Below are 12082 nucleotides of genomic sequence, written 5' to 3'. Positions count from 1 at the left end.
GGATTTTAGCCTCAGTTCAATGATTTTAATTGAAGTATAATTTCTGACTACTTAGGAAGAGTATATAGACCTTCAAATTATTGATTTGAAGTCTACAGAGTAGTTTTAGAGGCTAGCATGATCAGGAAATTTTATTTAGTGAATAAAGTCAACTCAAGTCAACATTCATAGTCTTATAGAAAGTTTGTTTTATGTATTAATTTTTTGTACTATAAATACCTTGGGGCAACTTCTCATCTTTACCAACACCCACAGAGATCTTCTCTTGATTTCTCTTGATGTTGGAAGTAATGCTTGATAAAGAGGATCTCAGGAGGGAGAAGGAAAGGTGAAAAGTTGGCTGCTGGGTCAAACTCTTCTGAGCAGGGCATTCTTAATATTCTTTTTGGTTGGATGTACAGACCTCTGGGAAAGAATTTCAAACGGGGAAGATGGTTTTATGATTCCCAAGTTAGACAGTTTGACTGGGGAAATAATTTTTTTTTTCCTGAATAAAATTCACAAAACATCATAAAATCACAGTACATTGTACATTTATTCATGAGCCCTTCTTAAGTTTTTCCACAAATGAAAACATTTCCTTACATTGAAACATGAATGGTAATTTGAAGCTGGTTTCATGGATAACTCATCTTCAGCCATTTTTCCCCCCTCAACCTCATCTACTTTTTCAATCTGAAGGCAGTAAGAGAGAAGTTCTACTGTTTTAGTGCAGACATTCTTCCCTCCCTGAATTTATGAAGTTGTCACTGCTGTCATTTGGGGACGCTGCATAAACAGGAAGGGAAAAATATCAAAGTAGAGTCTCCAAATTTGATTGACTAGTGTTTGTCAAATTATATCACACTTTGGAAAAATGCAAATGTGTATTTGAAAATATAATGTGCTGTATTTCCCCCACCAAGGAAAAGTTTGGTGAGAGCACTGTACTTAATTTGAAGGATAGCATTAACATATGATAAAGAGGACATTTTATTCTCAATGGCAAAATGTTTTTTTATACTATTTTTCTAAGATCCACATCTTGTAAATTTGAAAAGATGCTGGTAGTAGGCTAATTTAGGGCTGAAATTTGGGAAATAATATGTCTGACTTATATCCACTGTGATTCTAAAGGCATTTTTAGCGGGATAGAATTCTACAGGATTAAAATAGCTTTTTGGTGCTGGGAGTTTATTATCATGAATATAACATTTAAAGGTGGTACTTTTAGGAGTAATGGAATTATATGAGGAAATTATAAAGTCTGATGGAAAGTGATGGTATTTATATTAGATGCAGGCAAGCAGGGGTAATTGGAATGTTGATATCCCATTGAAAAGTAGAAGCTTACAAAGTTAAATACATCACACACAAAAAAAGGTAAATTAAATAATCCCTTTAAAACAAAAAACAAAAAAAAACTTACACTAAATCTTAAGTTATTTATTGCTAAGAAATATTACATAACTATTCTGAAATTATTTTTATTATTATTAATTGTTTTTCCCTGGACATTGGGTAACAGAAGACAAAGGAAATCGAGGTAAATTAGGCACATGGAAAATTAAAAGCATGTAGTCATTTTCTTACATTGTAACATATTTTGCACTAAGAGTAAATAAAAATAAATGTAAATTTGGAATAGCAAGCATGCTTGACACTAACCAATTCTTCACTCCACTGTAAAATTGTAAATGTAATATCATTAACTAAGAACTTAGTAATGTTTGATACACATAGAATAAGTGTAAAACAAGGTTATTTTTATGTAATGAAACATTTATAAATTGTTATCTATTTTTATTAACATATAAAAGCACATTGTAAGTGCAGCAGATATTATCATTATAATGTATAGCTGTTGTCTTTAATGATAAATAGTATAACCTCATTTTAAAAAGCTAAACCTTTGGCTATGCAGTCATTTCTTCTATTTTTAAATTAACAACTTTTCTGCTTCATCGCTTTTACTAAAAGGTTTTTTATTTTAAAATGAAGGCTAAAAGCAAGCCAATTTATTTTTAGAATTTATTTTTATTCCCCTTAAACATTTTTTAACTTTCTAAATTATCTTTCCTCTAGTTTTTAGTGAGTTTTGTTGAATAATAACGTAAGTAGCAGCAGTAATATATGAGATCATATTGTACATTATGCAGCTACATGGCAGATACTGCTTTCTTAGTCTTTAGAATTTTGAAGGTAACTATTTAATAAACCACTGTTTGTATTCATAAAATAAAATGTTTCCTCCCCAACATGCAAAATTAAAAAAACACACATAAATAACCATTCTCATTAGTTCACAAACATATGCTATGGACCATCTAATATATATTATTTTACAGCTTTTCCAATGTAGTTTAGCTAACATTTTAGAAATATGTATTATTTCTAAATTCATATGCCTGTTTAAACTTCATTATCTCAAATGATACTGACAGAATGTCATGAAACAGTATCATAATATACATATAGACATTATTTTGATACAATAAACATGTGATTTTTAAGACTTTCTTAATAAACACACATGTTTATTCTTTGCTAAAACATGTTTCTGCAAGTGCCATACCTATATTTTGCAAGTTTTATTTACCTGACTAAGACAGTCTTGCTAAAAACTTCCTTTGCTTTGAAAGCTCCTTTTAATTAAGAATAAAAGCCGTGACTTGTTAGACAAAGCCATTGTTTTTTCTTCCTGGAAACATCTTCACCAGATTGATAAACTGTAAAACATGGGTTTGGCACTGAAACATGCATTTTTATATTTTTGCTCCTTACTAACCAGATAACACATGAGATGCAATGCAATGTCCACAAAGTAAACCTTGCGTTACTGGTATCTGAGCACCAAGCTGTGTGACCTGTACTAGATTTGCAGATGCTCCTGGTGTGGCAATTGCATCTTATGTGGGACATATCTGGTGTTTTATTATTTGTTTTAGAGTGTCATTTCAATGTAATGTGCTGTTCTTTGTGTCTTTGTTGTCTCTTTTTTTTCTTTGTCCCCCCAACAGCATTTTGTCCCGCACAGGGAAGAAGGAAAGCCAAGATGCCTCCAATTTGACAGTGCCCATGACCATGTGTCTTTTTCCTGTGCCATTCCCACTCACCCCATCTCTAAGACCGCAGGTCAGTTCCATCAACCCTACTGTTACTCGCTCCCTCCTTTACAGCGTCCTGCGAGATGCTCCCTCTGAACGTGGCCTGCAAAGTCGTGATGCTCACTTGTCAGACTACCCTTCTTTGGACTATCAAGGCCTCTACGTGACTTTGGTGACTCTCCTGGATCTAGTTCCTTTACTACAGCATGGCCAACATGGTGAGCATTTAATCGAAAACTTTGAAAATGTACATGTATGTTTATGGAAGCAGGAGACTGTTGTTTTTGGAATAAATTGCTTGAAAGGTCTTTGTGCGGCTAGAGCGTTTCTTACACTGAAACTTAATTATGGTGTTTTCCATCCTAACATGTCGCTGTTCTATGGCCAGAGGGATGTTATCCAAGTGGGCCTGAGGGTGGAGGGGGGAATGGGCTTGAGAAAGGAGGAACAGGAATATATCTCTTCCCCTGGTCTGCTGATCAGGGAGGCTCTTATTGAAATGATTTGGGAGCTAAGACTTAAAAATGTGCCCCTCCCTCCCCGAAAATATAAGAGGTGGAGCTTGAAGAGCAGGCCAAATACACTGACTTAATTCTGTGATTTTTGGGGGACAAATCACAGAATCTCTCTGGGACTGATTTTTCCCATCTTTAAACCCAAAAGATTAGATAAGAAATCTCTAAAAACCAAGAAAAAGAAATGTCGAAGAAGCATTTCCAATTTAACTATCAGTAGTTAATTACAAACTGTTGGCCAAGTGGTTCAGTGTCTGTGTGCCGTGTACGGTGAACAGTGTCCAGTGCCAGTGGTGCGGTTAGGACAGAACCCGAGAGCGGGCTTCTTCACTCTTCTCCTTTCTCGGGGACCTTGAGCCAATTTTATTATCTTGCTTGCTTACCGTATTCTTCTAACCCATTAAAGAGGAGTACAATAATATCTAACTGCTTAACCATTCAGTATTAGATTTGGGTGAATCAACTGGAAAACCATACAGTGAGAGAAAAGATTTTTGCAGAAAATGAACTCTTAAAACATCAGTTGTCTTAACTTGAAAGCACTGAGGATTTGGTTTCTGGAAGGATGACAATGAAAGTTTCACTCTACAGAAATATTGGAATTTGGGAAATGGGTGGGTGATGAGGGGTTATTTTGCCTTGTAATTATGACTAGTTCTCCTAAGAGAATGCTTAATGGTTTATTTAGTAAGATGTGTTCCTAATTAAAAAAAATTAAATCTACTTTCATAAAAATGATGACATAGTGATTATCGAATTTGTTTTTGCTTATATTTACAATTCTGTATTATAGTGAATATAAAAAAATGTAGACATTTGTAAATTTGCTTATTTATATAATCTCATAGCCGCGTTAAACCGTCACTTTTATCATGATCCTATCCCAGCTCAGAACTCAAAGGAGATGACTCCTTGGACGTAAGTCTGCCAGAGCTTACTGTGGTGGTGAGCTTGTCAGCGCTTTTTCTTTTGTGACTCTCGTCCTGAGCCCTCCTGGACCTGCCTGGTCCTGGCTGTGCCACCGTGTTCAGGCAGCTGTTCTTTGTCTTCAAAGCCCCTTGATTAAGATAAAAAGCATTCAATTTGGTAACTCACAACTCATTTAATTGCAATTCATGTGTAAATTATGACAATTTCAGGGGGGGATGATCTGTGTTTTTGCTTTTATACCCACAACTATTTTGTGACTTTTCACTGTTATGTATATGCTGTTCTGCATAACAGAGCTTGGAAGAGAGGGGAGAACTCACTAGACCATCCCTTGGTTGAAAACAGCACAGCACTATTTCTCTAAGCATGATCCGAACAACATCAGAATCACTGAGGGAGCTTGGAACATGGACTTCTGGGTCCCAAGCCGGGACTTCTGAATAAGAATCACCGAATTTTTAATAGCTCTCTGGATGATTCTTCTGTACACTAAGTTTGAGACGCACTGCACTGGGGCTAGAGGCTGTGTCCGTACATGGGCAGTGCAGTGTGCCTGGAAGGGTCCCATTTTTGTCTCAGTTCCGCTAGTAACTCTTAGGAAATCTTGGACAAACGCTTCCCTTCTCCAGGCCTCAGTTTCCTCATATGGAGTATTCCAGGGGGGCTCTCAGGCCCCTTTCTGTGTTAATGTTTTGTAAGTAAGCTAAACTGCAGCTGAGGCGTCTTTCTGTGCACAGCCTCAGTAAATTCTCAGTGAACTACCAGTGGATTTTCGGTTTCTTTATTTGGAGCCCAAGGTCGACTGCCCTTTGCTCCCCACTGTGCAGTGTGGCCACATCTTCTCTGTTGAGTTGATTGCTTGTTGAGATGGCATATTAATTCTAATGAAAATCAGAAATAACATTAGGAAAAATAGCACTAAGAAGGTAAATCTGCAAAACAAACAAGTCTAATAGTTTTCATTTATAATGGCTATGAAAATAATCAGTCTTCATTGTCAAGTCTTGGTTGATGACCTCTGTATTGGGAAGTCCCGAATGATCCAAATATACATTCAGGGCAATGGGATTTGGTCTACGTGAATTCTAAAGCTAAATAGTTATGTTTTTTTTTTTTTCCAAATGCCCTCTATTTTCACTCCTTGTGCAGGTAATAATAATAGTAACAATACTAATATTAATAAAATGGCTAATATTTGTGGAGCACACATTATGTGTTATGTTAAGCACTTTACATTTATCTCATTTAAACGTCCTAACAATCCTTCTAATGAAGTGAGGTAGGTACTGCTCCGATCCCCATTTGAAAATGTTGATAGATTATTAGGGGGCACGTTCTCCTGTGATAACTGATAAGTAAATGCACAGGGTCATGCAGCATCAGTTTACGGCTTCCTTTCTTTGGCGCCTGCTGCATCTGCCTTTGTGCTGGAAGATGCCAGTCACCGCATGGCCCAAGCCTCCAGATGTAGGAAGATTGTGGTTTGGTTGATGGAGCAGAAATAGCCTGGTTTTGTTTCCAGTCCCGCCCTTGACTTTTCTAAAACTTCCAGTGAGGAAATAATTTAACATCTGTGTGCCACAGCTATCTCGTGTAACATGTAATGGAGGTAAGAATGCTGGAGGGATTTCAGGATTTATTATCACATGGAAAGTGCTTCTAGTCTCTGGAATCAAGGAGTGATATGAATACCAAGTATTACTGAGGATGAAGTATTGAGGAAAAGCTCATGTGATAGATGTTTAGATATCTTAAAGCAGTGATTCATTAGTCATTTATTGAGCAAATGCTGTGTACTCGCTCTGCTGAGCGCGGTATGTTTCAGAACTCCTAATAGGAAGGAAGCAATAGTTGTTTATAATTTAAACCAGTTCATAAAAACTAAGAAGGTATAATTAGCATATTTTGTTAAATGGAAAAATATTCAGTGACTGATTACTCAATTTTCTTTTGTAGATCTTGGACAGTCGATATTTTATACAACCACATGTTTGCTACCCTTTCTCAATGATGATATTCTGAGTACTTTGCCCTACACGATGATATCAACGTTAGCTACCTTCCCTCCATTTCTGCACAAGGATATTATTGAATATCTTAGCACATCTTTTCTACCAATGGCTATATGTAAGTTCAGTCTTACCTAATACTAGATTATTTTTATATATTGTACAAATGGAAATTGCTTTTGCTGTTTGATGCTGTAGATTTTTAAGATTGTAATGAAATCACTCACTATGGATATGTGCTATGATTTAAATTCAGTCATTTCAGCATGAATATTATGATGAAAACCAAAGAAGACAATTATACCTCAGAATTGTTTTATTCACATAGTTTGATTTTATGCAATAGGAAGAAAGAACATGTTAAGGCACAGTCTATATTTCCTAAATATAAAGTATAGTATTTTTTACCACTTGAGAAAAAAAGGTGGAGAGAGTGTTGCCTTAGATGTAGAAATTGTTATGTTTTGCATTTGAAGGCAGTAATGTATGATGGATGGGAAGAGCAATAGATAGAGTCGGGATATATGGATTCTAGGCTCGGCTCTATCCATAATCTGCTGTGTGATGTTTGGGCAACTCACATAGTTAGTTGAAACATCTCCAGAATGATGGTAGCATCAGCTTTCTCTCACAGGGTTGTTATGATGATAAAGTGAATCACAGTTTATGAAAACAGCTAAAACTTGAGACTTGTGCAAGGTACCGTTAGAAACATGTAACTACTTCGAATTCTATTTTGCTTCTTTAGACTTAATTCTTTAGGCTTTTCAGACATGAGAATAAAAAGGGAAAAGAGTTAGGTTGTGGCTTTTATGATCACAATCCTCCTAAAATAGTTCTTATAGAAATGGATTATGAATTATCTACGTTTCAGTGAATAATCTGAAAAGATTATGGGTTGAGGACTCAAATAGATTTGATTCAAACCATAGCCTTGCTACCAACTAGTGTGTGACCTTAGGCAAGTTAACCTTTCTGTTTCTTGCCTGTAAAATGAAAATAATAATAATAGCTGCTTCATGGGGTTGTTGTGGTAATTGAGATGATGATTATCAAAGAACATTGGTAAGGTGCTAGCACAATGCCTAGTGTTCAGTAAATGTTAGTTTACTTCTCCTTCCCTCAACTCTTGTTCTATAAAAATACTTTCATTGGTCACTTTCAATTCCTAGTAATCATTTTTCACAATTTTAATATTATGTACTTACAATCTAATTAAAGTTGTTGCTCTGTAAATATAGGTACCTTTGAACCACACTTATGTATTTTATAATCAAGTTTAATTTTAGCTATGGAATTATAATTTTCATGTCTTTTAAGCATTTTAGACTAAATTATATAGTGATTATGCAGACTGATTATACCATTCAAGTAATAGAATATTTAACCATTTTCTTTTTTTGTTCTGTTTAACCTTATTGACAAGTACTTGTTTATGGCCACAGCCTTAGAATTGAATAGCCATTAAAAACAATGTTAACTGTTAGGCTTAGGCACAAGAATTCTTTTTATCTTTTTCAACAGTAGTAGGTGAGGTTGCATTTTTGTAATAATCAATCCAATTCACTGTATTCCTACTTTTTAGGAATAAGTTAATAATTTTGGGAGAGGCATTGGCTAAATCTGGCCTCTGCAGTTCTACTTAAGAATGATCAGGCATCGCCCTGGCTGGTGTGGCTCAGCAGTAAGAGCATTGGCCTGCGGACAAATGAGTTGCGGGTTTGATTCTGGTCAAGGGCAGGTACCTCAGTTGCAGTTCGTCCCTGGCCCTGGTCGGGTCATGCAGGAGGCAACCAGTCGACGTGGCTCTATCACATCTATGTTTTTCTCTGTCTCTCTCTCTCTCGCTCCCTCCCTCCCACTCTATCTGATGATAAATAGAAAAGTATCCTCCCGTGAGGAATTAAAAAAAAAATAAGTAAAAAGAATGAGCAGGCATTGTGACAAGCTGGCAATGTGTTCTTCACCCTTGATTAATTTCTACTTAATTAGAAGCACAGACCCCAAAACATGCCTAGTAGTCACATTGACATTCCAACTTATTTAAATGTGTGAACCGTGGCAACTGAAGAGGGCAAAATAGTAAATTGAGTTTACAGTGTGTGTGTGAATTTTAGGGCTTATTTGTGCAGTAACTTGTTCATTTAACAGTACGAACCAGTTGCTTATGTCTCGGAGACTCCATTTTTATCAACAGAGGGGTTTGGAAAAAAATGTCTCATCTCTAAGGTTATTTCTGGCATTAATAATCTAGGTTAAACAACATCAATCTTATTTCATGTAAGAGACGCACATTTTCCGTTAACCCCACCGTGGATCTGGCTCATTAATTTTGTTGCTCTGGTTTTAGTCGCTTAGTTCTGACTTTCGTTTCTCTTCACCATTCCTGTGGTTCATCTTTGTCATCTTTAAACCTTCGAAAAATAAATTGTAGTACTGACCTTAAAGCCAAATTCTATTAAATGATTCAGGTGTTTCTCTTGTACTTGTCCCTTCACAAGGTAGGCATAAAGACACGGACCCGAGATAGAGGGGATCAGGTCCTAGATTATTCCTGTTAAAATGAACTGATGTGAGACCGTGTGTCTTTTGCTTAATCCATGTTGTTTCTATTTTTTGGAAGTTGTTTTAGTGTCTAGAAATTCTGACTGAAGCAAGAGAGGAATGTGTAATTTCTTCCAGAATAAATAAATAAATAAATAAATATTTGAGTAAATATATAAAATATATATATAGTTAATCCTTATCTGAGGGTATTTTTCTATTGATTTTTAGATAGAGGAGGAGGGAGAGAGGGAGGGGGGGAGAGAGAGAAACATTGATGTGAGAGAGACACATTGATTGTTTGCCTCTCGTATGACCTGGACCAGGGCTGGGGATTGAACCTGCAACCCAGGCACATGCCCTTGACTGGGAATTGAACCCAGGACTCTTTGGTTTGAGGGCCAACACTCTAACTGCTGAGCCAAACTGGCCAGGGCCTGTCCTTTAATTTTATTATTCATTTATTTATTATTTTTAATCTTCACGTGAGGGTATTTTTACGTTTATCTTCTTCAGACAGAGTTGGAGAGAAAGAGAAACATCAATGTGAAAGAGCCACATTGATTTGTTGCCACCTGCATGACCCCAACAGGGGCAGGGACTAACTGCAACCGAGGTATGTGCCCATGGCCAGAATTGAACCCAGGACTCTTTGGTCCACAGGCCAACGCTTCAACTGCTGAGCCAAACCGACCAGGGCTGTCCTTTAAGTTTAAATAAGTCTTTTGAGGTGCCACAGAGCAAACTGCAGTTTATTATAAAAATTTCCTTTGGCATAACCTTTTCTTTTGAACTTCTTCCATAAATAAGATATACTCCTTTTTATCCCAAGGTTGTGCAGTAGGCTTTGTTTATAAAAAAAGAATAAAGGAGTTACTGAGACTTGAAAAAGTCATTTACATTTCACCATGGAAACCTCTCTTTTTCCAATAAAGAATCTGATTTGTGGACTGAATCGTAACATGGATGTTGGGAAAATGGTATTTTGGCAGAGAAGAGGAAAAGCTGATCCAAAATGAACCTTAATTGATATAGGCTATGTTATTTTGAAGATAATAATAAAGCTGAACAGTTATATCAGGGAGAGATGCTTCTAGTGTGTCTTGGTAGCCAGGACTGTGCAGATTGATCCAGTTTCTTTTCTAAGTTAAATTTCCCCCAAAAGTCACTTACACTCAGGAAAAATAAGGGTCTATTCAGATCTTTGCATTGACTTAAAAGCAATTGTCTGACTTAACAGAATACCTGGGTTCAGAGTACTGGCCCTGGGTCAGTTTTTGTTCTACTAGCACTGCAGAGGAGTCGTGTTATGTTCCCATGATCTCCCAAATCTAATAAATATACACAAAAAAGAGTCAAGCCCTGGCTGGTTTGGCTCGGCCGTTGGAGCGTCAGCCTGCGGTCCAGAGAGTCCCAGGTTTGGTTCCCGCTAAGGGCACGTACCGAAAAAAAAAGGTCAAAAACTGACACAAGATAGTGGTGGTATTTAAATAATCTTCTATATATAAAATCTGTTTTATTGGCTAATGCTTGTGTTTATCAGGTAGGCCTCACTATGCTCTAAGCGTTTACTTGTTGAACTGGGGGAAATGTTTTGGAAGTAGGGACCCAGAAGAGCTGAATTGTTGTCCTTTGACTACAAATCTCTTAACCTCGTCAAACTTTAGTTTCCTTAGCTGTAAAATTGTGAATAATCATACCCTTCCCTGTCTACATTTAATATTTGTTGTGAAGACCATGAGGTCATATATAGGAATGGCCTTTGAATATTGTATGTTACCTAAGTGTATAAACAGAACAAAACCATAGTCAAATGACAGACCTGTCAAGTTCCATTGCAACTAATTCCAATATTCTGCTCAAATTCACATGTTGTCTAAAATGTTCTCATTGTAAATATTTCTTGAGATAAGGGATCATACTCTGGGGCTTGGAATTTCGCCCCCTAGAGTTGGTCATAATGGTAATTGTTATAACAGGTTTTAGGTACACAATTCTACAACACATCATCTGAATTGTGTATTCACCATCCCAAGTCAAGTCTCCATCCATCACCATGTATTTCCCCTATACCCTCCTTTCCCCCAACCCTAGCAAACAGCCACATATGGCTATAGCTACCATATTGGATAGCACAGCTCTAACATTTAAGCTTCGAAAGGACAAAGACCTGCCTGTCTTGTATATAGCTGTGTCTCCAGGGCTTCGAACAATGCTTTGGTGCATAGGAGGTACTGGAAAAAGTACTTTTAAAAAAATCCTCACCTCCTGAGAATATGTTTAGTTTTTTTGTTTGTTTGTTTGTTTTATCCTCACCCGAGGACATTTTTCCATTTTTTGTTCAGATAGAGTGAGAGGGAGAGAGAGAAACATCGATGTGAAAGGGACACATTGAGTGGCTGTCACCCACACAACCCAACCAGGGCTGGGGACAAACTGCAACCGAGGTACATGCCCTTAGTGGGAACCAAACCTGGGTCTCTCTGGACCGCAGGCCAACACTCTAACCACTGAGCCAAACTGACCAGGGCTCCTGAGAATATGTTTAGATAGAGGAAAGGGGGGGAGGGGAAGAGGGGGAGGAGAGAGAAACATTGATCAGCTGGGATTGAATCCACAACCTAGGCGTGCCCTGACTGGAAATTGAACTTGCATCCTTTTGGTGCAAGGGACAATGCACCACCTCCTGGCCAGGGCTGAAAAAACACTTAAAAAAATATTTTTATTGATTTTTTAGAGAGATAGGAGAAACATTGATGAGAAAAACACATTGCTTAGCTTGCCTCCTCTACGCCTCCCACACACCTCCCACTGGGGTCGAGCCTGCAACTCATGCATGTGCCCTGACCAGGAACTGACCTGGTCCTCGATGCTCACACTGGCCTGCCTGAAAAAAATACTCTTTTTTTTTTTAAATCCTCACCCGAGGATATTTCTCCATTTTTGTTCAGATAGAGTGGGAGGGAGGGAGGGAGAGAGGGAGGGAGACAGAAACATT

General features: G+C 37.3%; 1 protein-coding gene across 5 annotated transcripts in view; it reads left to right on the top strand.

The window, feature by feature from the left end:
• UNC79 (unc-79 homolog, NALCN channel complex subunit) overlaps window positions 1-12082 on the top strand; it is a 238396-nt gene that overhangs the window by 48680 nt on the left and 177634 nt on the right. Inside the window, exons 3-4 of one of the 5 annotated variants that reach the window (XM_036257786.1) lie at window positions 3000-3304; window positions 6488-6658. In XM_036257786.1, the coding sequence (XP_036113679.1) occupies window positions 3000-3304; window positions 6488-6658 (476 nt within the window). Of the gene's footprint in view, window positions 1-2999; window positions 3305-6487; window positions 6659-12082 lie in introns of those variants that run through there. The other 4 variants (XM_036257803.1, XM_036257776.1, XM_036257814.1 and 1 more) reach the window with 4 other exon arrangements.

The sequence above is a fragment of the Molossus molossus genome, unplaced genomic scaffold (assembly GCF_014108415.1).
Source record: "Molossus molossus isolate mMolMol1 unplaced genomic scaffold, mMolMol1.p scaffold_m16_p_1, whole genome shotgun sequence".
Classification (NCBI taxonomy): Eukaryota; Metazoa; Chordata; class Mammalia; order Chiroptera; family Molossidae; genus Molossus; species Molossus molossus.
Note: the sequence above shows the minus strand (reverse complement) of the source record. Positions and strands in the feature narration are given on the sequence as shown.